The sequence below is a fragment of the Nansenia antarctica genome (assembly GCF_963989245.1).
Source record: "Nansenia antarctica genome assembly, chromosome: 3".
Lineage (NCBI taxonomy): Eukaryota > Metazoa > Chordata > Actinopteri > Argentiniformes > Microstomatidae > Nansenia > Nansenia antarctica.
The window spans coordinates 59,679,964-59,705,101 of record NC_137688.1 but is presented as its reverse complement, the minus strand read 5'-3'; the positions used below and the strand labels follow the sequence as shown (position 1 = coordinate 59,705,101).

Here is a 25,138-nt window from a genome sequence, read left to right as displayed (position 1 = left end):
GAAAGATTTAACCGTGTTATAAAAGACTGCCTACAGACCGCATCGATCCAAGGAGAACCGTGGAAACCATTTCTGAGAACATTCCTGATGGACTACAGAGCAACGCCTCATTCTACCACTGGAGTATCCCCTTCAGAACTGCTTCATGGACGACGAATGAGAACAAAGCTTGTGATAAAAGACATGCCTGTACCCTCCATGGATGAACATGCTGTGCGTGAAAGAGTGAAACAAAAACAAGTAAAATCCAAACAATACACAGATGCTCACCGCCATGCCAAAGCAACAGACTTCCAGCCTGGTGACCAAGTACGGGTTAGGAAGCCATGGAAAGTAAAGAAAGGAGAACTGAAGTTCACCAGACCAAAGACCATTGTGACCAGGAGAAGCTCAAACAGTTACCTGCTGGATGATGGAAGAGTCTGGAACGCCTCACGCTTATCTGCACTGCCAGAGTTGACCCCAGGTACTGACTCTGACAATGCACTGGACTGTACTGAGCAAGGGACTGACAAACCGCCGGACTCTGACACAGGTACCCAACTCAGACCTACCAGAAGTAGAAATCCACCTAGTTGGACTAGGGACTTTGTCATGTCTAAGTGAGTGAAAAGATATGCTTAATCTGTGGAAGTTTAATTGTTATTTTGGGTTACATACATTATGCAGAGTGTAGTATGTGAATGTTCTAGGTTATGTTGAATACTCATGTTAGAGTACCAGAAGTATCCTTTGTTGCAAAGGGGAAGATGTTGTGTCCATACAATAGGCCTACACTGCATTGCCTATATGTTATAATAGGATGACCCTAGGGAGGGCGCTGTTGCGTTACGCGATACGTACTATGTATGAACAGAAGAAGAAGGTAGTTCCGTGTTGAGTGAAGAAGAGAAATAAAGTACCCTGTTTGTTCCTATACTACTGTGTGATATATGTCCGATACACCCACACAACAGGGGGCTCCCCTGGTGCTAGGAAGAAAAAAAAACGAAAAACAAGAAGGGAAAAGAGCTGATTTACATAAATAAAGGCTATGTACACTATCCACTATACTATCAGTGATGCCGGTAACGCGATACTAAGTAACGCGATACTCTAATCTGAATACTTTTCCCAGTAACGAGTATTCTAACGCGATACTATTTCCAAATCAGTAATCGGATTAAAGTTACTTATTCAAGTGGCTGTGCGTTACTATTGCGTTACTACCTCATAACTTAGGCTAAATGCAGTATTTCTTTGTAATGTTCGATAGTAAACAAACATTTCTCGCGTCTTGGGGAGTGACGTCAGTGCCCACGTTTTCAACACGAGGTTACTATGGAAGGCCATGCCCGCAAAAAACGGCTCTCGACTATCGCGAGATTGCAGCAGAATCGCTCACGTGTATCACCACGCTGATTGCACAGTGTAAACAGAAGCGTAGCCTACACAATGGAGCGAGAACAGAGATATGCGTTAAATAGCTGGAAATATAAGGATTATTTTGAGTTTGTGTCAGCAAAGGATGACAAGAACATAAATGTTGATCATTGATAAACTAAATTGATAAGACTCACCCAGTTTAGGATTAGGATTATATTAGGATCATATCTGAATGGTCAGGGTAGGTTTTAGGTTTTGTGAAACCACTCCGTGCTAGTTACTGTTAAATAAAGATTATATTTATTTTATTGTTTAAAAACAAGTATTTATGTTGGGTGAGGCAAAGAAAGACTCTTTATTTTGTTGTTTTAAGTTATTGTTTAAAGTTTAATTATGTAATTTAAGTTACTGTTAAAATAAAGTGAGTTTTGGCAAAACCAGTTTTCATTTCTATGTTGCGGGGGGGGGGGGGGGGGGGTCGGGTGCCTAGGCAGCTGCCAATAGTAACTAAAAAAGTAACTAGTAATCTAACTTAGTTACTTTTAAAATCAAGTAATCAGTAAAGTAACTAGATTACTTTTTAAAGGAGTAATCAGTAATCAGTCATCAGAATTCTTTTTCAAAGTAACTGTGGCAACACTGTATACTATACTATACAAATAAAACACTGTGCTGTACTCTATGCTATGCTATACCTATTCTAACATTTCCTATTCTCTGAACCTTATGTACCCGAGGGTTGTCATATTGCACATAGTGTTATTGCACATTCATTTAAAGTGTCGCAGTTAATAGCTGACATCATTTGGACAAAATCGAATTAGCTAGTGATCGTAGATGACAATGATCATTTTGACCTAGTAGGCCTAATGCTTTAGCTGGCTGAAACAAAGATAGGACCTACCTACTGCCATATCTCATCTTATCTCATTCTCGGTGTATTGGTGACCTCACCTCACACATGCTCTCTCCCAATTGTCAAATGACAATGATGCCACCTAGTGTCCAAAACGAACAACAACAGTATGCTAATCGCAGCATGCTGCTGGACAGGTCCAAATCAAGTGTTTGTGGTCCTTCTGTGAACCAATTAGCCTACTAATAACCTAAAACAAAAAACATATTCCATCTAACTCTATTACTGTATTACCTGATGTTTTGCCTGCTTCAATCAATGATACTGCCATATTCAAGTGTAATATTCTAGGTGAATACTGTACATATTAGTGAGGCTGTTAGAATCAGTGATTTTAAAGAGTCAAGACTGTCAATAGTACCATCTAGTGAGTGTGTGGGGTATTAGTAACAACAACAGTGCTAGTAGGTCACTAATTATATCTGTCTGAGTAGTATAAAGACTAATTAAGTAGTGTTTTCTCCCCCAAAAGTTCTATGTTCATAGATTCTCAGAGGATCAAATGTATGCACAAACCATCAAACCTGTGTCATCACACAGAGACAAAACTATGTTTATGTGACACAATGACAACTGTCATATTTTGCTCATAATTTATAACAGTTATCCAATAATTTGGATCAAAATGTTTCCATTCATATAGATCATTCCTTATCATCGGATCATTCCGGCATATGTACATTGAAAAATAAAAAAAGAGTCTCAGCAGTGTTAACTGTTAAAATCAACATCAACAAGTGATTTGTATAATCCATTGTATTTGCCCTAAATCATCACAAAGTTAACAAAAAGCTACACTATATAGATATAATAGCTAAAGTATACAGAAGCATCAGCCTGTATGGGTCATATCCTTGTTTAATTGAGTCAAATATATATATTTTAAAAATGAATCAATGAAGGTGCAAACTCAAAGATTATACCGATGTCTCCACCACAGGGTCTCTCCCTTCACATGGTGAATATCTATATCTATATAATATCTATGATATTGATATCTGTGTAGGTATGAAGCAAAGACATTTAAAAACATATATATTCTCCCCCGAAATATGCATGTAATATAAGTATGTTGAATCAGAGGTGTGTCATGTCTCACTTTCAGGTAGTCTTGTCTTTGTTAGGTTTGATGGTTTGTGAACATGTTTGATGCTCTAAGGAACATAGTATACTACCTGAAAGTGACACACTCTTTTGTGACTCACAATCTAATAACAGTAATCTAATAGTTAAATAATTCACATTCACAATTCACATATAGATTATTCCTTATAAACAATCAAATTATTATTTGTATAAACCTATATAGCTACATACATATTTCATATTGAAAATGAAAACACCAACTACAGTATGAGAGAAACTATGAGAGTTTAAGCAAGTATAAACTGTTACAATCAACACATCATATTCACAATTGATTTATATATCTATATTTATATCTATTTGCTCTGATCCATCACAAAATGAACAAAAAGCATCATATAGATACAATGGGTCACATGGTATGGGTCACATGGTGAACGATGAGGCGTTTTCATTGGAGGATCCATCCACAGACCTGCGGGAGGAGACGTAGACCTCTGCGGTGACTCTTGAGAAACGACGGGGGTTGATGTAGCTCTTCCCCAAGCACCACAGGTCCTCCATGATCTTCCGGAAGTGGTTCCTGAACTTCACCCCTATGAAGGCGTACAGCACTGGGTTGACACAGCAGTGCAGGTAGGCTATGGTCTCAGTCACGGTCTTGGCCACTTGGGCAGCGTCTGCTTGATTACATGTTACCATATCAAACATGGTGGCGGTGAGGTAGAGCAGTGTCACGTTGTAGGGCAGCTGGCAGGCGATGAATACCACCACCACGACTATGACCACACGCACCGCCTTGTGCCTCTGGAAATTCTTCACTCGGAGCAGGGTGACGATGATGCTACTATAGCAGAACATCATGATCAACAGGGGCAGGAAGAACCCCACAGCCATCTGGGTACTGGGGACCAGGACCTTCATTTGACGGGCTGTCTGGTTATCTGAAAACCTGAACTCACATACAAATGAACTCCCATCTGAGGACATGGAGTTCTCCATGCTTGAAGGAAGTGTCCCAGTATAGTTATCCTCATAGGAGCCATCATCGAAATAAATGGGTGTGCCGTGAGAGGGCTCATAGCGCTCATAGAAGAGGAAGGTGGGGATGGACAGGACCAGAGACAGGGCCCAGACTGCAGAGCAGATGATGCGGCTGTAGACCAGGGTGCGGGAGCGGAGTCTGAAAGACCTGCGGGCCTGTACGATGGCGATGTAGCGGTCAGTACTGATGCAGGCTAGTAGCAGCATACCGCTGTACAGGTTGACACTGTAGGCCCCACGCAGCAGCTTACAGGCCCCAGTCCCCATGGACCAGCCACTTTGCTCATTGTAGATGATCAGAGGCAGAGCCACCACAAACAGCATGTCAGCTATGGCCACATTCAGGAGATAGACGTCTGTCATGGACTTGGCCCTCTTGTAGAAGGCGTAGGTGACTATCACCAGAATGTTGCCTATGAAGCCCAAAATGCAAATGATGGAGTGTACATAGAGTCTCATCATGTTCTCTATGAGGGTGTTGTTCTTCGGATCACATGGCTCCACTATCTCATCGTCGTAGTCGTAGTCATATAGGTTGTCATAAGTGTCATTAATTTTCTCATAGTCAGGATAGTTTTCATTTAGGTAGTCATACTCATAAGTGGCATTCATTTTCTCCTGTTATCCTGTGGATGAAACAAAAGAACAATGATGTTAGCTAAAGAAATGTTACCCAAGATCAGTGTCTTTTTCGATTCATCTACTGTAAATACTATCAGAGAAGGCTGTTATTAACGACATTCAAGTATTGTACTGTAGATATCTTACTTACTGACGCACAGTTGTTATGTTCTGGTTCCTTTCTTTCAACTCCGACAACTGGTTTGTCCTGCTATCTGTAGTTATGGTTGTTGTTAATGGTTCCGCCGCTTCCGCATGATTCAAATGCTCAGCACAAAGGTTTTACTTTCACAACTGTTGAAGGACCATTCGCAGTGCAATAGTCTTTCACTTTTATTGGCCTAATGAGAACCTGGTCCCCTAAGGGTACAGGGTTCAAATTACACACAGACTATTAGATAGATATAGATAGATAGATAGATAGACTTTATTTGTCATTGCTACAGTACAGGTACCAAACAACGAAATTTAGGAGGGGAGGCTCCCCTGGTGTTTAGGAAAGGAAAAAGAAACACATTTTAGAAAAAGCATAGATGCATAAAATCACAAGAAGGTAAGGAGCTGGTTTACATCAATAGAGGCTATGTACACAATCCACTGTACTATACTGCACAGATAGTCAACTAGGGTTGTCATATTTCACAAGAAAGTATTTTTTTTCACATTATTTTAAAGTGTCACAGTTTGCAGGCTTGAAAATGTACATGTTTGTGCCTCAGCACTAGCTGCCATACAATCCGTCCGGACTGTCCTGGGCCCAGAACTTAGGCCTTTTCTGTGTTCAGGGCCTTGACGGCCCTGTGGTAGAAGCTGTCCTTCAGTCTCTTTGTCTTAGCGGCCGGGGTCCTGTACCTCCTGTTCGAGGGCAGCTTGACAAAGTGTTCGTGCCCAGGGTGGGTCGGGTCCTTGGAGATCTTGGAGGCCCTCCTGAGACAGCGTGTTTTGTACAGCTCCTCCAGAGAGGGGAGGGGGGCGCCGGTGATCTTCTGTGCTGTTCTCACGACTCTCTGTAGCTCGCTTCTCTCCGCTGCCGTGCAGCTGTGGAACCAGTTGGAGATGCCGAAGGTGAGGATGCTCTCCACTGCGCCGTGGTAGAAGGCCACCAGCATCTCCTTCTTGCTGTGTTGTTTCTTGAGGCATCTCAGGGTGTATAGCCGCTGTTGTGCCCTCTTGATGGTGCCTTTAGTGTTGTCCTTCCAGGCCAGGTCATCCCGCATGTTGGGAGCGCTCAACCTACTCTGTGTAGATCATTTCACATGGTTGGAGGGAACTACAGGTAACATTTCTAAGCGGAAAGACTTTGACAACCTGTGGGAACCATACACGAAGAACATGTAGGATAGAATATTTTATACAAAGTGGAGGAAGGTTTTGTTTTTATTCAATCCAAAATTGATGCAGGTTGTGTGTGTCTATGTTTGTGTTCTTTGTTATTGTATGTTTCTCTTTCTTTGTTTTTTTGTTCTTTTTTCTTTGGTGTTGGTATATGAAAATGATAATTAAAATATTGTGAACCCCCCCCCCAGTAACATTTCTGTTCTTAAGGGGGGGGGGGGGGGGGGGGGGTGCTTAGACTCCCTGTGCCTCCCTGTGCCTCCCAATTCAAACCCTGCTTGTATACCACAATGCACTCCAATACTAGGTGTTATCAGAGTTCACCATCAATACTGAATACTGTAGATAGATACAACATACAGACAAACAGACTGAAGCACAGCTTCTACCCCAGGGCCATCCAGGCCCTGAACACAGCAAAGACCTAGGTTCTGGGCCCTGGACAGTCTGGACGGATTGATGGCAGCTGCTGGATTGAAAAATCAGGTGTAGTGCTGAGGCACAAATGTGTACATTTCAAGCCTGCAAACTGCGACACTTTAAATGAATGTGCAATAACACTATGTGCAATATGACAACCCTAGGGTACATAAGGTTGCAGAGAAATAGGAAATCTTAGAATAGGTATAGCATAGCATAGAGTACAGCACAGTGTTTTATCTGTACAGTATAGTATAGTGGATAGTGTACATAGCCTTTATTTATGTAAACCAGCTCCTTTCCCTTCTTGTCTTTTTAGTTTTTTTTTTCTTTCCTAGCACCAGGGGAGCCACCCCTCCCACATTTCGTTGTTTGGTACCTGTACTATAGCAATGACAATAAAGACCATTCATTCATACAGTAGCCGTTGTGCCTTGGCGCTCCAAAGAGTTGCAGTCCTTAGACACACCACACGAGGGCGCCAGCACACTAACTGAGGGCTCCATGTCGTAATAATATACATTTAGCGAGACACAGTAATGTATAACAAGACCAGTGGACTGAGTTGTCGGCCACAGCCCTCATTTCACAATGAGGTCTGTTTGCAACCTACTGTATGTCAATTAATCGCACAATGATTGTATTAGAAATGTTGGGTAATGATAGAGCTATGATGATTCTTATCATGACGTTGTGGTAGAAGTGCTTATTAATGAACAAGTGTTAATAATAACAGTAGATGACAGGGATCATTGGGGAGCCATGACTGCAAATACCCTTCGCGGGAGTTTCATACAGATATGTGCCAACTGCCAAGTATGACAAAGACAAGTATTGACATTTTGAAAAACATCTAATGGATAAGTGAGCATAGATGTCAACTGGTGAAAAGCTTACAATAAACTGATATGCACTTGTCAAGTGTTTGAGGTCCTTCTGTGAACCAATGAATGACCTAAATCAAGAACAATATTCCATCTAACTCTATTATGATCTGATGTTTTGCCTGCTTAAATCAGTGATACTGCTATATGCAGTGTTAATATTCTAGGTGAATACTGTATATTCTAGTGAGGCTGTTAGATTACTGATTCTATTGTGCTTCATTCAAGGAGAAAATAAAGAGGTAAGACTGTCAGTAGTACCATTCAGTGTGTGTCTGGGGTATTATGTAGTCACAACAACAGTGGTAGTAGATCACTAATAATCTCTGTGTGGGTATGAAGCCAAATTAAGTATTATATTGTGAAATATAGGTTGAGCAAAGACATTTTTATTTTTGCATTTTTCTCCCCAAAATATGTACATTTCCTGAGGATCAAACATCACAAACCATCACCCTGACTAAGACGAAATAACCTGAAAGCGACCTCTCATTTGTGACTCATCATCTAATAACAGTAATCTAATCATTCTAATAAACAATTTTCAATTCACATAGATTTTTCCTTATACACAATCAAGTTATTATTTTGATAAACCCATGTACATATATATGTATATATATGAAAATGAAGACACCAACAGAATGAGAGTCTCAGCAAAGTGTAAAGTGTTAAAATCACAAAATGAACAAAAAGCATCATAGAGATACAATGGGTCACATGGTGAACGATGAGGCGTTTTCATTGGAGGATCCATCCACAGACCTGCGGGAGGAGACGTAGACCTCTGAGGTGACTCTTGAGAAGCGACGGGGGTTGATGTAGCTCTTCCCCAAGCACCACAGGTCCTCCATGATCTTCCGGAAGTGGTTCCTGAACTTCACCCCTATGAAGGCGTACAGCACCGGGTTGACACAGCAGTGCAGGTAGGCTATGGTCTCAGTCACGGTCTTGGCCACTTGGGCGGTGTCTGCTGCCTCACACTTTGCCTCATCAAACATGGTGGCGGTGAGGTAGAGCAGGGCCACGTTGTAGGGCAGCTGGCAGGCGATGAATACCACCACCACGACTATGACCACACGCACCGCCTTGTGCCTCTGGAAGTTCTTCACTCGGAGCAGGGTGACGATGATGCTACTATAGCAGAACATCATGATCAACAGGGGCAGGAAGAACCCCACAGCCATCTGGGTACTGGGGACCAGGACCTTCATTTGACGGGCTGTCTGGTTATCTGAAAACCTGAACTCACATACAAATGAACTCCCATCTGAGGACATGGAGTTCTCCATGCTTGAAGGAAGTGTCCCAGTATAGTTATCCTCATAGGAGCCATCATCGAAATAAATGGGTGTGCCGTGAGAGGGCTCATAGCGCTCATAGAAGAGGAAGGTGGGGATGGACAGGACCAGAGACAGGGCCCAGACTGCAGAGCAGATGATGCGGCTGTAGACCAGGGTGCGGGAGCGGAGTCTGAAAGACCTGCGGGCCTGTACGATGGCGATGTAGCGGTCAGTACTGATGCAGGCTAGTAGCAGCATGCCGCTGTACAGGTTGACACTGTAGGCCCCACGCAGCAGCTTACAGGCCCCAGTCCCCATGGACCAGCCACTCTGCTCATTGTAGATGATCAGAGGCAGAGCCACCACAAACAGCATGTCAGCTATGGCCACATTCAGAAGATAGACGTCTGTCATGGACTTGGCCCTCTTGTAGAAGGCGTAGGTGACTATCACCAGAATGTTGCCTATGAAGCCCAAAATGGAGATGATGGAGTGTACATAGAGTCTCATCATGTTCTCTATGAGGGTGTTGTTCTTCGGATCACATGGCTCCACTATACCATCGGCGTAGTTTGAGTTGTCATATAGGTTGTCATAGTTGCCATATAGGTTGTCATAAGTGTCATTCATTTTCTCCTGTTACCCAGTGGATAAAGAGAGAAGAAAGGGAACAATTAAGTAATAAGTCAACACACATAGACTGGAGATCATTCATTTTAACTGAAGTGATTATAAACAACCCAGGTTATTGCTCTGTCACCTAGCATTTTAACGTTATGACACGCATGTGCAAAGTTATGACATGTAGTATGTAGATCCACCTTCCCTTATTTTATTAGCCATTTAGGCCATGTTATGGTTGTAATGTTTTCAATGTTTTCAATTAGTAATATATGTTGTTGTTGTTTTGCTCTTGTCTGTCTGTATTTTGTCATAATTGTACTCTTATTATTTCTGTTATGATTGTGATATTATGTTAGGACCCTCTCTAAAAACGAGATGATCCATCTCAAGGGGTTTATCCTAATAAAGAAATGTACAACAAATGTACAACACGCTTTGAGGCATTCCCCCCCAAAACAGAGATTTGTCTAACTTTACACCTGCAAGTTAGTTGATAGTTGGTTGTTAACCATGATTGCCCTGTCAAATCAATTTAACTGATTTGCAGGAAATCTGTCTGGAAACATGATTAGAGACTAGTAGCTGTTAGCCCCCTTCTCACACGTTCCAACCTAAAACCATTATTATCTATGCACATACGTTTAGTGCACATAACATGAATCAACTGCATGGAAACATTTGAATGGGGCTGACTGGGGCTGCCATTTCACGATACGATGAGATAAGATTTACATTTCTCAGAACATGTCTATCTGATCCTTGCAGTGTGAGGACATCTGCAGAGAACCAGGTCATATAACCTCAAATATGCTTGAATGACCCAGTTTCTTCTGTAGAGCATGAATGTGGAACACCACAGGTGTCCGAATATGATACTACCTGACATAATGCATAGATACTGTACTGTATTAAACAAAAAAATACATTTGATTTAAATGAGCCTAATGTTATTGACAAAACATAATAAAAAGTCTGTTCTGTTTCTGTCTTCTGTTCCTATTCTTCACTTCTGCATGGTAGATGTTTGCAAAGCATAAAGACAATAATACTGGCAACACAACAACAGTTGAGCAACAATGGCTTGATTCACTATCTCCTTTGACTTCCCTAGTCAAATGTCAGCCGAGGCACATCATGTTCAGTAAGGTACATCTAGAAAAAGACAAAATAGTGACTTCCTAAGGGTACAATTAGTAATCCTTGGTTAAATCTATTATTAAATCTATGATTGCAGGAAACATACGAATTACATAAATTGTTCAATGTTAGACACTGTAGGCTTACTGGATGTGCGTCAATTCTTATGTCATTTCAGTCAGGACCTTTACATCGGTTTAACATTGTTTAATGAAAAATGGTAATACAGTCTTGTGTATTTGGATGGCTCAGCTCTGTATAGCTCCCTGCCTTAAGTTTAACAACATAACATATAATAACATAAGGCAGGGAGCCCATAACTAACTGTAACCGAGTGGGTGGAGGCTGGAACGACCAACAGGTGATTCTCTCATAGCCAGTGGTGTTATTACACTGTTTAACCATTCATCCCTGAACATGCGATGTGTTTTGCATACGTGTGAATTAGTTGTCACCTGACTGTTGATTTCTCACACCAATGTTGATAATTCAAGGCATCCTCTTCCTGCCCATTCGTGACGTTAGAATTATAAGGTTCTATCTCCATTTTTGTCAAAATTTAGTTTTTTACATAATCTGATCCATTAGGTCTTTATTAATGCCTGTGTGGTGTTATTTTTAAAATGTTTACATTTTTTTGTTAGTAATTCATAAAATACAAAGGTTCCATCTCACCGAACATAATGGAATGTAAAAACGTTGACGCTCAATATCTCTGAACTACCCTAGTATAGACGGAGATAGAACCTTATAATTCTAAGCTCACGAACTGTGATGATGTTGATGGGTAAGCGGCAACCATGTCAGCTCCGTCCTGTGTTTAGGTGCTACAATCCTTGGCTATAGATCTTGTAGGGTCAAAGGAACCACACCTAACCTTATCATTCTCAGTGTTGAGTGGGCCTCTTCCCTATGACTGCCGATTGCATACATTTGGTTCAGCCAGATGCTGAGAATAATTTTTTAGGTAAAGTGAACAATAAGCAAATGCAACTCATCAATATTTTCATATGCAAATAATGTTTAGCATCTGTGATGTTGATCAGATTCTGTGGTAGCCAAGAAATGACTCCATAAGAGAACATTACTTAAGAAAAAAGATTAGGTCCTCAGTTATTTAGGGTTACGCAAAGCTAGTTGCACCGATCTCTGTATTTAGAAGTAATGTTTTTTTTTTTAAAATCATAGGGTATTAATTAGAAATTCATACTGAACTAACATAACAGCTAAATATTTTTTGGGATCAGTGGGTGGCATTTCTTCTCCAAAACAAACATAAAACATGCATATTCTGTGCTGTTAACAGTTTTTCTAACAGTATAAATCAGTTGTAAACTAGAGCAGGTTAGATATGCTAGTCTGTAAGAGAGGACTTACCAGTATCACAGCTATCAGTCAGGTAAGTGTAAATGTGTCTTCTGAAACAGGGGAAGTGCGCTTTGTGAGATTCACAGCCTACTCAAATACCTCTCATCCACCTCCTGATTACCACAAGGTACAGCAGGGGTAATGTTACGTACCGTGTTGCTGTTCTGTGTTTGTGTTTGTGTTGTAGCAGGCCTGGGGGCCATTCCACTAAAGTGGATTAGTATATCGGCGATTTAAATAAATCAGGCGATCAGGCAACTCGGGATTGGAATTCAAGCCTCAGGTGACTCCTCGAACGAGGATCAGGCTTGTGTCATCAGTGTTCACAGAACACCGGCTAAGAAATCCTCGATATGGGCGCGTGCGCGCAGACATAAAGAGCCCCGAAGAGTCGATCTGTCGAAATGAAGATACTCCACTCTGCAGGGGTCCTACATTTGCGCAGCATTCCGAATTATTGATCTTTATGAAGACGGAAAAATAAGATGTAAAATAGTGCAATACTGCCGCAATTAACAAGGCGAGGGAAATGGTTTGGCAAGAAATTGCTGGGGGCCGTTCCACTAAGGTGGATTAGTATATCGGCGATTTAAATAAATCAGGCGATCAGGCAACTCGGGATTGGAATTCAAGCCTCAGGTGATTCCTCGAACGAGGATCAGGCTTGTGTCATCAGTGTTCACAGAACACCGGCTTAGAAATCCTCGATATGGGCGCGTGCACGCAGACATAAAGAGCCCCGAAGAGTCGATCTGTCGAAATGAAGATACTCCACTCTGCAGGGGTCCTACATTTGCGCAGCATTCCGAATTATTGATCTTTATGAAGACGGAAAAATAAGATGTAAAATAGTGCAATACTGCCGCAATTAACAAGGCAAGGGAAATGGTTTGGCAAGAAATTGCTGACCGATTAAATGCGTAGGTCATACTAGCCCCAGTTATTGTTATATGTTAATATTTTAATAAATTAATATTTACTACTGTGGTGATATCAGCAGCAGGCTATAAGCCGTCATATCGTCACAATGGCCTAGTGGTATCGACCGCTGCCATAGTATTTAATCGTCATTTTAAATAGATGATTCAAATCCCTCTTCAGACGCACTTTTTACTGCATTTCGTTGTCTGAATCTAGTCTAAAATCTCATCTAAAAAAGTATGTAGGCTATAAAATTATGGTGCAGGCTAATTTACAAGAAGTGACACGATTACAATGGTGTTTGAAGCCTTTGCATGAAGGTTTCGGTTAAATGTAAAAAAATAAAAATAACAAAAATTAAGTCTCGAACTCGCAACCTTTGGAACTCTAGCTGGTTGCCTTAACCACTGCGCCAGCCAGACCGCTGTGATAAAAGCAATGCAAGATAATAAAGATACCTATTTATTTTATTTACTTTTTTTAAATTTATTTATCTATCGATCTATCTATCACACTTTCAAAATATCAAGTTATCTATCACACAATCAAACTATCTATCGATCGATCACACTTTCAAAATATCAAATTATCTATCTATCACACAGTCAAACTATCTATCTATCTATCTCGTGTGAAGTGGGAACTAATATTTCCTAAAAGACACTTGAGGAACTGTCGTTCGGGATGTAGTTTCCGCCTGTGAGCCTTTTTTGACGCATTACCTTTTTTGACGCATTACCTTAGCCAGCCTGTAAGTCTGCTCGGGACCAGGCTAATTATATCTGACTCAGAAGGATAGGTTGCATAGCAACCAAGCAGCGAATTATTTGAGCCACATTGATGGAACCGACCGCAAGCTTATTTAAACCTGGATCAGAGTTAATCGCTTGGATCAGAGTTAATCTGGCATAGTGGAACGGCCCCCTGCTGTTTGTATTGTGTTGTGTTTTGGTCTCCCCCTGCTGTTGTAATTTTTCCTAGGTTCACAGATAATTGCTTGGTTCCAGTCCCATCATTCCACACACCTGTTTCTGATCAACAATCAACCTGGTCTTTGCCTATAAATGTTCTGTGTCCTCAGTGTCCTCTCTCTCTCTCCTGTTTTGATCTGTGGGTTGAGCTGTGTTTGTGTTATTTGTTTTGTTCATTTAGATGATTTAGATGATTTATGTAAGTTTCCATTTATTATATTACCTTGTTTATGTATTTTATTTGTTAATCATTTATGTTTATTTGTGCACACAGGGACAGATGACTAGTTGAGATACCCTGGGTTTACTTCTGCATATACCTAGGACATACCTGCTGTCTAGCACCCAAGTTTAGAGTGAGCACCACCCACTGTACTTTTGAGGTGCCTAGCACCTGTAAAGGGGGGGTGGGGGTTATTATTTTGATTACTTTTATTTGGTGCCACTGTTAGTCCTCTCTGTTCCCTGTGTTGCTGTATCAATAAATATCAAGTTAATTGCAACCCTTAGTTTCCTGGTTTGTGTGACTGCACCCTCACTTGTCCTTCTTGTTGCTCTATGTTGCGCCCTTCTACCCCTAGTCACCAGGGGGTGTAACAGGTAACATAATGACTACAGTACTTGTAATATTCATCTACTGGCTGGTACTGTAGGTACAGTACTGTACATTGGATAAACAACTAACAATTTGTGGCACAGCATGTTAATAAACATTACATTACAGATATATGGGGTTTCATTAGAGTAAGTCCTGGATGTTTATAAAGTGTTGATGTTGTGAAGTGGTGATGTTTATTCATGCAAATAAAGCCATAAGTGTGTGTCTAATGGTTACATTGTTCATGCTATTGTTTTAATAGACTACCAATCCCTCCACACACATGCATGACCTTTCAATAATCTTTGTGGTGGTTGTGTGCCAGGAAGCCATCATTGGTAAGTGGCATAGATAGACACAGACACTAAACTCCCACAACTGATATAATCTGAGGTTTCACAATGACAGAGAACATGTCATTCATCTTTGATTTAAGGAATAATCTTAACAAAAACCTCTCATGAATAGTAGTCATTTTATTTGGTCTGTGAACACAATCCATACACACATAAATAGTTAAGGTAGAAATGGTGGGCGTAGTATAAGGCTCATGGACTTTCACGCGACCTCCTCCATGTAGTCAACTCCCTGACTATGGTCTTGAGTGATGCTCACGTCCTGAGTGATGTCATCAACCTGGGAGGGAGGGGGAGAGAGACAGAGGGGAAAAAGAAAAGGATGAGTAAAATAGTATTTTTGATATGAAAGGTGTCCCACTTCCAAGAAATAAATGATTATCATAATTAAAAACCATTATACTGTAGCAAATGACATCTCAGGAAGATGTATTCATATGACCCATCCTTTTTTCCATAGACTGCTCAGTAACACCTGACATTATTTTGAATGTTCTTTCATGTGAACAGGCCTTTGCCCTCTCATTACTATAGACCTGTGCAGGTGGTAGGAAGTTCTTTGAACAAGCTTCCTCTTCTTCTCTACGTGTAAAACCTTCAACTCAGATGGACCTAAAGAAACTGTGTAGTATACTGTACTCACTTCCCATTTCAGACTAAAATATCAGAAGGCCGCAGGCACCCACACACACATGCACGACATACCTTATCACTGTTGTCAGGTCCCTCGATGGAGACCTCCTCTATCTCTTCACCAATGCTAACTTCACTCTTCGAGATATCTGATCGATGGCTGGTGGTGACAACCAAGACACAAGTGACACCCTTCAGATTGAAATCTCTTGTGGCACAGGGCATACAGTACGTCTCAATGAACATGACCGAAAAGTAGTTTTTGTGTGCATATTACCTGTTAAAGTCATCATCGTAGTCGACATCATCCTCTGTAAAAACATATCGATTTCACAAATCAAAAGAAATACAACTTTTAATGGAACCCGCCCCAAAAAACACAACAAACTAAGATGAAAACATGGGGTGAACTTAATTGTCATACCAAACACGAGAGATCCAGTTTTATCATTCATTGTCTTAAAGTCTTTGAATCCCTTGTCTTTCGGGGAGTTAGAAGTTCCTAAAATGTTCAACATTCAAGGGATTAATTAATTTAACAAACAAAATATCACTGAACAAAGCTTCGACATATAACAGTGCTCTGTTCAACAAAATGTATTATTTCTACAGAAAATGTGTATTTGGCGGGAGGGACATTTGTGGGAGGAGGGGGAGGTGGGAGACTATTGGGGTAAAGGGAGATTGGGAAGGGGAGGTGAAAGGTTTATGGGAATTTTGTATTTGTACTGGTAAACTGTATTTTTGTTATTCTATTTTCTCTTTTGTTTATGTGTATGTTACCACTCCCTTGCATTACTCCCTGAAATAATAATAAAAAATGTATCACCAAAAAAAGGAAAAAAAGAAAGAAAATGTGTTCACGAACACTTGCTCTTAACTCCTTTGGTCTGCGTCTTCCCCTATCCATTTGTCCCCGTTCTTCTCTTACCGTTCTTGCAGGCTGAAAAGTCTCTGTGACCAGCCTCTCCGGAGAGGGACCTCCCAGCGCTTTTCTGGGGGGCCGCATCAGACAGGGAGTCCACGGGGCTGCCTACTGCTCTGCCTGAGTCTGCTCTCCTGGAGGACACGAGTAGGACGGGGGACAGGGGACAGTCTGAGGGTACATACACCAAGCCTTCACGAAGACAGAGGACACAGGCACGTGATATGAAGACGACTAGAAGAGGGATGCCTACAGCTCACCTGTGCTCAGAGCTCTGTTTATGATCATAGTCAGAAAAGAGCTCCTCTCCATCGCCCTCTGTGTCGCTGCCCAGAGCAGACAGACTGAGAGCAGAGAGGGGAGAGAGACAGACAGGACACAGACAGGAAAAGGAGAGTAGCGAGAAGGACAGTTTCCACACACACGGCCACACACACACAGACACGGACACACAGACACAGACACACGTCAAGTCCATTAATTCCATGGTGGATGTTAGAAATATTTTAAAAAGTTATACATATACTGTATATATTTTATATATTCACCAAAGGCCAATGGTAAACCCTTACAGACATTCATTACTATTTCGAGGCAGCAAGCAAAAAACGGTCCGAATACTCTGCTCACGCCTGTCATTCAGATGTGTGCATCTGATTCAGTGGCGGAGGAACACACCATGCACAGCACACTCACTCATTGAGGCTAGTGCCCCTCCTTATTTGGGAAAAGGATGGCCCTGAAAGGCTCTCCTCCCTCTGAGAGCGGACGCTGCGTTCAGGTGAAGGGACACACGTAGAGGTAAACATAAATAAGAGGGAGACAGAGAAAGAAGCAGGACAGAGGAGAAAACGGAAGGGGAGAGAGACAAGGAGCAGCAGCAGCAGCAGCAGACAGCACAGTGCTCCTCCAGCTCCTGTATGAAACCACTAGGGATGTCCCGATCTCACTTTTTCACTACCGATACCTGGGCTTCAGGTATCTGCGATACTGATATCAATCCGGTATTTGTATTATTTTTTTTTTACTCCTGAATAATAACAAATACTTCCCCATTATATAGTCCACAACAACAGTTGGCTATTAAAGACTGCCAGCCTTTATTCAAGCAACAAAAACAGTACTCTGCAGCATTCAGTGACCAACTGGTTTAAAGTTAAAACAATTTAGCAGAATTCAGCATTGTAGAAAAAAGAAGAAAAAAAGTTACTGTCTGATTTCTAGTTTTAGTGCCTTCGGGTTTTGATTCTATTTATCTTCTCTTACAAATGGCAAAGCAATTATAGCACCCTTTCTTAAAGTGTAGCCTGGTGCATCATTTGAAAGCTTACAATCTGTAATTTCAGAATATGTAAAAAAACGAATAATTACTTTGACAAATGGTTTATGATTTCACCAGCTGGTGTCAGACTCATTACACACAGGTAGCTACTAGCCAACCCTCATGCACGTGACCACTGGCTACTACTGTTGTCATCATGTGAGTGACACACCAGATTGGGCGCGCAGATCGGAGCCTATTTTTTTTTTTCATGTCCGATCTGCAATCCAGCATTCTGGACCAATATCGGACAGATACCGATGCCGTGGATCGGATCAGGACATCCCTAGAAACCACCAACTTCCACACAAGGCCATGCTACTCCATGTTACTGAGGCACTGCCGACAACTGAACATAACTCCTCTGTACTTCCGAATGCATAGAGTATACCAAGCCAACAGGCAAATACCAACAGTATTTCAGGTAAAAACTAAGGCAAAAAGAAAATCTAACATAATTTACTATGATATTGACCTTACAGTGAGGACATACTTACTCTTTCTGACTATTTTTCTTTTGAGAGAGACTGGCTCCTGAGTTATTCTTATTAGCCAGGGGTTGAGTACTATTCCCAAACACAGCAATCAAAGAGGAGAGAGACAAGATGCAGTGAGCACACAGGGCTGCTTGCGACATAGCACTTCACTTCTCTAGATGCTAAAAAGGAATGTATGGAATGTACACTCTTTCACTAATGCATTGCTTATATGTGACAGCAGCCGGTAAAAACCGGGAACAAGTCGCCAACCGACGGACCGTTCAGACTTCCACAACATTTTGATTGGTTGCCGACTTGTTCCCGGTTTCACCAGCTGTTGTCACATATGATAAGGCACCCCCCATCCATTCAGGGTATGGCATCTATTCTCAATGGTCTCTGATCAAGCTTAAGGGTCGAATCCGCTCACCAGCCGTAAGTTTTCTGAGGTTTGGGCAGGGGGTCAAAGAAGGAATCCCCCTCGTCCGCGTCCTCGTCCACCTCCTCCAGGTCCAGACCCTTCTTCGAGGACGTGCCGGGGGCGTTCCCGTTGTCACTGGCCGCCTCGCAGTGCCTCGATGACACGTGCACTTGACCTTTGCTCTTCAGGGAGCCAGCGCTCAGGCTGGTGTCACCGTGGCTGACCTCTACGCCCTGAGCACATCCACCAACACACCCACCAACAGAACAAGCGACAGACAGCTTAGTTTCTCCATGTATATAAGGCGTTGGCGTAAGGCTCCTGTTTGCGAATGGTATGATATGAAGCCTTGAAGCTACAAGAAGGGTTAGTGGCACTGAAATATTAGAACATTTTGAGAGCCCTCTCCCAAGCACAGGCAATTACAGGTCTGGCCTTGCTATTGTCTTAGGAACGTGCAAGTCTACCTACTCTACATGAACCATTAGTACAGTGAGGTAGGTGGAACTGTTAGTGAAACACATGCAAATCATCAAGACATTAAAGGATTTTGTTCTGCTACAAAATCCAGCTTCTGGATTATAGTTGTTAGAATTAGCAAACGCTGTTATTGTTGAATAGAAACTTAGAGTTAGAAGGCAATAAAGTCCTTGGTGTTCTATCTTGGAGCCATGATACAGGTACAGTTTTCTGTGTATTCTGAATGAGTTTTTAAGCTGCACTAAGACTGCTAGCTAGCCCATTCCCTGTGCTAACGGTGACAGCATATCAATTCAACCATGGGAAAAAAGAAGGACTTTGGGAAAATGTACATTATTCTCGGTGCATTATGTGTTAAAATGTCCCATTTCTTTCAGGATAATAGACTGCAATACAAGTCAGTTTGTGCATGTGGCACCTACCCCTGGTTGAGTTGATATGAGACTGCTCTAGGCATGTTCCCTGCCATTTGTTTACCTTGGCATTAGCCCTCTCCTCCTGTCCACTGTGCTTAAGTCCTTTAAACCTGGGTATCTGCACATGAGAACACAGCTATCAGCCTCCTCAACCACTCACAGTTTCACTAGCCTGTCAGCTGGGCCCTAAAGAAGACTATTTAGAGAAAGCACACAAGTCTACTAACCTCTTCATCCTTTCAAAAAAGAGAGCATAAAAAGAGAGGCGTTTACACAATCAAATAATTTCTTCAAATTGGCATTTTACAGCCAATGGTCACATCCTGCAGAGATAAGTCTCGTCATCTCATCACAAGGGACATTTCGTATTCAGGGGACTTCCCTGATAGACTACTGCACACACATTCTGACCTATTGATGGCAAATGCTTGTTGTATTTGTGGCCCTGTCTCTCTAGTAAGTGATCAATTAACACCTGACAGATGATACATATATGTATATATATATATATATATATAAATACTGAACAGCAAGTTATGATACTGCACACACTTTCCAAACAGGTAAAACAAAGATATTAGTTGTGAAACAATAGTGCACTGACTGCTGCATGCAATGCGAACGTTTAGAACAGAAAGAAAATAGTTATTTTATGAGACACTACCTACACAGCCATTAAGACAGGACTTGCATGTTATAAATTCACCATATGAGTGTACCATAGTTTGGGTCGAGTCAACTTACCTTACTAGCCGGTGATGCGCAAATGTTATCCTCAATAAATCGGCTGGGAGTGTGGAGGACATCACTGGTGTCATGGGTAACCTTGAAGAGAGGGATACATCTGATTATAGGGCCATGATCATTGAAAAGAGCTGATATTAGATTGTAGATATTATGTTTTAATGCCAAATGACAGTAAAGATGACTTACCACAGCTCTACACTGAATGAAGAAGCGCTTGTACAACCCAAGAAACTGCTGAAAGTCTATAGCTACACAAAAACACAGAGAAGGTAAAAACAAGCATTAGGACATTTCCCTTAAGTTTGTGCGTGCCCAATGTGTCAATAAATATGTCCAGAAACAAACCCAAAACAGTATCAAAGATACTTACATTTACTGGGGCCTTTGTCTATGACTCTGAGCTCATCAGTGGAAAACCTCTCCAGCATGTTCCTGTCATTGGACACACAGACAAGACGTTACCTGGTGGTGTGGTGTAGGAACTGGGTAGACTATAGGTTCAGATCATTCATAGATTTGAATTGGCTCATTGTGGACCAAACCTACTTATTAAAGTTGGGGAAGAGCTCTCCAAAAACAGCTTTCAAATCATCTTTGCGTATGCCACCAGTTCTGTCCTATAGATTGATCAATTTGAAAAATTTAACAGAATGTGAACATATTCTTCATTGCATGTCAATTCAACATCTGGAGGCAAGTGTTAAAAATAAATAAATAAATACAAATGATCACCTTGTCATAAAAGTCAAATTTCTTTCGGGCATCTGCAATTTGCTTTGGGGACAATTCCTTTTGGGAGAAGAGAGAAAAACTGTAAAAACATTTACACAAAGCATATAATTATATTCACTTTATACTTGTGTTTATAGTATATCATCATGTCTTAGCAGAGACTTGACGCAAACAATAAGCATGTGACATAAATAAAAGCCAAAAAAAGCTAAAGCAAGGTTAGAATCATACCACAGCCCTAAAGGGGGAAACAAAACTACTTACATCCTTTGTGGTTGAGAACATTTTTAATTTGTGCAATTATGTGGCACACCTTCTCAGGATGAATGAGCTTGCTAGCATCATTGCTGACTAGAGCAGAGAACAGAACTGGCTATACAAAGTAGGACAAACTTGTTTTTTTTCAGAAACTGGTTGATCAACAGGAAAACCATTTTGTTCTCAATCATCTGAGTAGCTTCACATTTACATCATACTGCCTCCTTATGACCCAGATAAGTTCATATGGCGACACCATAAAGACAATCGTGAGTTTCACTAGAGCTACGTGACCCAGTTCTATTGTCATGCATTCATCTTATTGTATAATGACTACTTCATCACACCGTGGGCATGTTTTTCTAGAATGTAGAATAGAATTTGCTAGAATGTAGAATAGAATGTAGAATAGAATTTGCTAGAATGTAGAATAGAATTTGCTAGAATGTAGAATAGAATTAGATAGTGGTTAGTCGAAATGTGCCCTTGCTTGTGAGAAGACTGAAGATCATAAGACAAGACAGACTACCTTGGGGTTGATTGTGGCTTTGACTCCCTTGAATCAGTTATCACCAGGGCAGAGCAGCAGAAGCAGAAGGAGTAAAGCAAGAAAGCAGTCCATTAAAATCACAAGTCAGACAATTCATTTGGCAGAAAAAAAAGGCTTTGAAAAAGCTGTGAACATTTTGGCCACAACTTGGCAATGAACCAGACAGAGTTTATCCTAGCGAAGCACTATCACCTGTCAGGGCTGCTTCAGTCTCACTGAAAAGATTGATTGAAAAGAAATGATTGAAAAGAAATGATTGAAAATAAATACTCCCACACACACAATTTACTGAAAATCGTGTGTGCGGGAGTGTTTCTTTTTAACGTAAATTGATGCGGGGGACTGTATTCCAAGCACTAACAATAGAGACAGCATGGTGGTGTGCGTGTTTTTCTTCCAACTTTCTTCCAAGTAATTACTGCCCTAGTTCCTGATTCAAGTGATGGGGACTGTTGCATTGAGAAAGTGCGAAAGCATATTGAAACACTTTACTAAACTAGGCCACATTTTGAGGGATTAGGGTTAGGTGTAGTGGTAAACAAGCGACCACTCATGCTGAGTCAGGCCTTAGCCACAACCATAACGGGAAAATGTGGTCTTTTAATGTGGTATGAGCAGAGAGCATAGCCATTCATGATGTGTTGGAATCAGGGAGGCTTCCAATTTGGACAACTGCTAATGTCTGACTCTGATATTGTCTAAATCTGTGTAAAGCTTAGTGCAACAGCGCATTTACCTCTGAGAAGATGGAGGGCTTCTCCTTGTGTCTGCTCCTCTTGATGAGCTCCAGCAGAAGTGGAGTATTCCTGTTCACATCTGTCTCTGTGATAGCCAGCTCACGCGACACCTGCTCACGGCTGTCCAGGCCATTTAACTGAGCACAACAAAGACACACACGCACGCGCACGCGCACACACACACACACACACACACACACACACACACACACACACACACACACACACACACACACACACCAAATGTTGGAATTCCTTCAGATGCATTTCTAAAATAGTTCCACTGACATCTGGGAGTAAACCACTTACTGAGTTTATCTCTGGCTGGAAGACAGCAAGCGTGAAGTCGAGGTTAAAGACCTGCAGAAAGTCTATGATGAGGCTGGCCACCAGGCGTCCTGCAGAGAAACGATCAACCCAATATCATACAAACACACTGTTATTGGGAGCCCATGAGTCTTGGCAACCCAGACTAGTTTTGGGGTAACCACTGCAACTTGAAAGTTCTGACAGGCATGGAAGGACACTAACTTACCATCTTTGGTATTTAGGCACTTCTTCAGGTTTTCATTGACGAGTGGAGTTTTATTCTGAGGGGAAATGAGTGGCAGAAGCAAATCATTACGTCCAGTCAGTGATTTGTGAAGAAGCAATGACGATAAGTCACTACGCCTAGCCACAATACCATCGTTTCGAAGTATCTTACCTCCACTTTATCTTGCTCGTCCATTGCCAGGAAGACAGCAGCACGCATTTCTGCCTGGAATACCAGAAGTAAAATCTGAGCTAGGCCTCATTTTAAAACACCAACTGATTCTGATCATTTATCATGTAGACCTTACGTAGTTAGACAGCTAGTTAGTTAGTCCGTTAAACAGGTTTACACTTTAGTTTACACTTAATCCCACTGACTTATCATTGCTAAATCATTTGGATGAGGCGTACCTCGAGGTATAATTGTAGCTTTAGCTAGCAAGTTAGCTAGTTAGTTAGTTACCCACCCAAGGCGGAAGCTTCATATTTACTACAGTGTACTGACCTTTAGTTTGTTCAACACTCCATTATTTTCAAGGTTTTGAATCAAAAGATCACGCAACTCCGTGTCATCCTCCATGGCAGACATCTTTAACTACCAAGACAACCAAAACAAACACTGCAGACCGCAGAGAACTGTTGACAGTTTCCTCTACGAGCTATCTGGTGATTCAGAAACGTCGATTCGACGAGAAAGTCAGCGCTGGAATCGAACACAATAGTGGGGCGGCATAGCTCAATATATCATCGTTCATATATCGTTCATTTTGTGATACAAGCACCAAATTTGGCAGATGTGTTGATAAATATATTTATAACACATCAGGATATTGGGCCATCAGAAACTCGCCCCCTGATGGCCGTAGCAGCCATTTCATTTATAAAATATGTTTTGGAAGGCGAGACATGGCAGGTGAATAGGCTAGGTGCACGATCTCACTACTTCCTGAAAGGCAACTGGTATGAACATATCCTGTCTCACTCTATTGGTTTAATTGATTAATCAGCTGTGCGGTAAACCGTTGGAACACACAGTGCACAGCTGATTAATCAATTAAACCAATAGAGTGAGACAGGATATGTTCATACCAGGTGCCTTTCAGGAAGTAGTGAGATCGTGCACCTAGCCTATTGGGTAAAATGTTGAACTAATAGATATCACCAGGGCTGCCAAGTTTCACCAAAAGTTTGGAGTGACATTTTTTGGCGGTGGAGCGACCCAAAACTGTGCATGTTTTGGCAGCGGCGGCCTCTCTCTCCCACCCAATTATTTGTGCTAGTTCCCTGCAATTTTACATGTTGTTCATAATAAACCAGCACAAGAAATGAAAATAATAAATAATAAATAATTAACATTTTATAAAACAAGAAAAAAATTCAGACAATATATCATATTTATGAAATCTTAATAAACAAATACAGTAGCCTACAGACTCTAAAAGAAAAATTGGCCCCATCAACAGGACTCAGCCCCTTGGTCAGCAGCAGAAAGACCAGTGGTCATCATCTTATATACAGTGCATTTCTCATAGATGGCTATCATGTTATACAGGACATACCAGGGTTTTTCCTGGGTCAGAATGAGGGCTTGGTGGGTGATTTTGTGTGCGCGCAGCACAGCCCTTTTTTTTTTGAGGGACCCCCAATTGTTGTATTTGTATTGTAAATTGTAATTATTAATAATTATTATTATTAATGTACCTGGTTATGTTACAGTAGAGAAACAAAAAACAGTTACCAAAACTGAGTATTTACTAGCTAAGATTGGCAAAAGATTGGCGTGGTGCAACCGAAATTAGTAAACAACTAGTTTGAAACTAACTAGTAACAACTAGGGGTTTAGTAACTACTAAATGCCTGCATTTAGTAATGACTTACGCCATATTGGTACAACCCAGTCCAGTAGGCTACCAGATACGATGTTGTAATGTATGCACATATTTTGCTACCACGGTTGCCAGACGGAATTGACAATG

General features: G+C 41.4%; 4 protein-coding genes across 10 annotated transcripts in view; all 4 read right to left on the bottom strand.

Annotated features, from left to right (window-relative positions):
- The window catches only part of bpnt1 (bisphosphate nucleotidase 1), a 417,747-nt gene that overhangs the window by 225,206 nt on the left and 167,403 nt on the right, over nt 1-25,138 (bottom strand). The gene's annotated exons all lie outside the window — the stretch shown is intronic.
- LOC308153136 (C-C chemokine receptor type 6-like) lies at nt 3,794-5,023 on the bottom strand (the record flags this gene model as incomplete). The annotated part of the gene is made up of 1 exon (XM_080526230.1): nt 3,794-5,023. The coding sequence occupies one exon, from the start codon at nt 5,021-5,023 to the stop codon at nt 3,794-3,796; it is 1,230 nt and encodes a 409-aa protein (XP_080382356.1).
- On the bottom strand, nt 8,388-9,584 carry ccr6a (chemokine (C-C motif) receptor 6a; the record flags this gene model as incomplete). The annotated part of the gene is made up of 1 exon (XM_080526229.1): nt 8,388-9,584. The coding sequence occupies one exon, from the start codon at nt 9,582-9,584 to the stop codon at nt 8,388-8,390; it is 1,197 nt and encodes a 398-aa protein (XP_080382355.1).
- Nucleotides 15,041-23,806, bottom strand: cep43 (centrosomal protein 43). Of its 7 annotated transcripts, XM_080526552.1 has the most exons (20): nt 23,668-23,806; nt 23,335-23,388; nt 23,164-23,218; nt 22,938-23,026; nt 22,628-22,765; nt 21,871-21,897; nt 21,084-21,140; nt 20,898-20,968; nt 20,722-20,783; nt 20,538-20,599; nt 20,349-20,429; nt 19,666-19,722; nt 18,718-18,941; nt 18,306-18,374; nt 16,748-16,831; nt 16,494-16,621; nt 15,987-16,064; nt 15,840-15,873; nt 15,635-15,722; nt 15,041-15,209 (listed from the first exon to the last, which is right to left on the bottom strand). In XM_080526552.1, exons 1-20 carry the CDS (start codon nt 23,749-23,751, stop codon nt 15,132-15,134), a joined length of 1,620 nt encoding a protein of 539 aa, XP_080382678.1. In that variant the 5' UTR covers nt 23,752-23,806; the 3' UTR covers nt 15,041-15,131. The 7 variants fall into 7 exon arrangements, with proteins under 7 accessions (XP_080382678.1, XP_080382681.1, XP_080382682.1 ...); XM_080526555.1 differs by lacking the exon at nt 15,987-16,064; XM_080526556.1 differs by lacking the exon at nt 16,748-16,831.

Bases quoted from the DNA above. Each gene is read 5' to 3' on its own strand.
- cep43 (XM_080526552.1), bottom strand. From the start codon at position 23,751: ATGTCTGCCATGGAGGATGACACGGAGTTGCGTGATCTTTTGATTCAA. The intron at 16,832-18,305 runs GTAAGTATGTCC...CTCTGCTCTCAG, and splicing joins AAGAAAAATAGTCAGAAAGA to TCTGTCTGCTCTGGGCAGCG. The intron at 16,065-16,493 runs GTAAGAGAAGAA...TGAACATTTTAG, and splicing joins CTTTTCAGCCTGCAAGAACG to GAACTTCTAACTCCCCGAAA.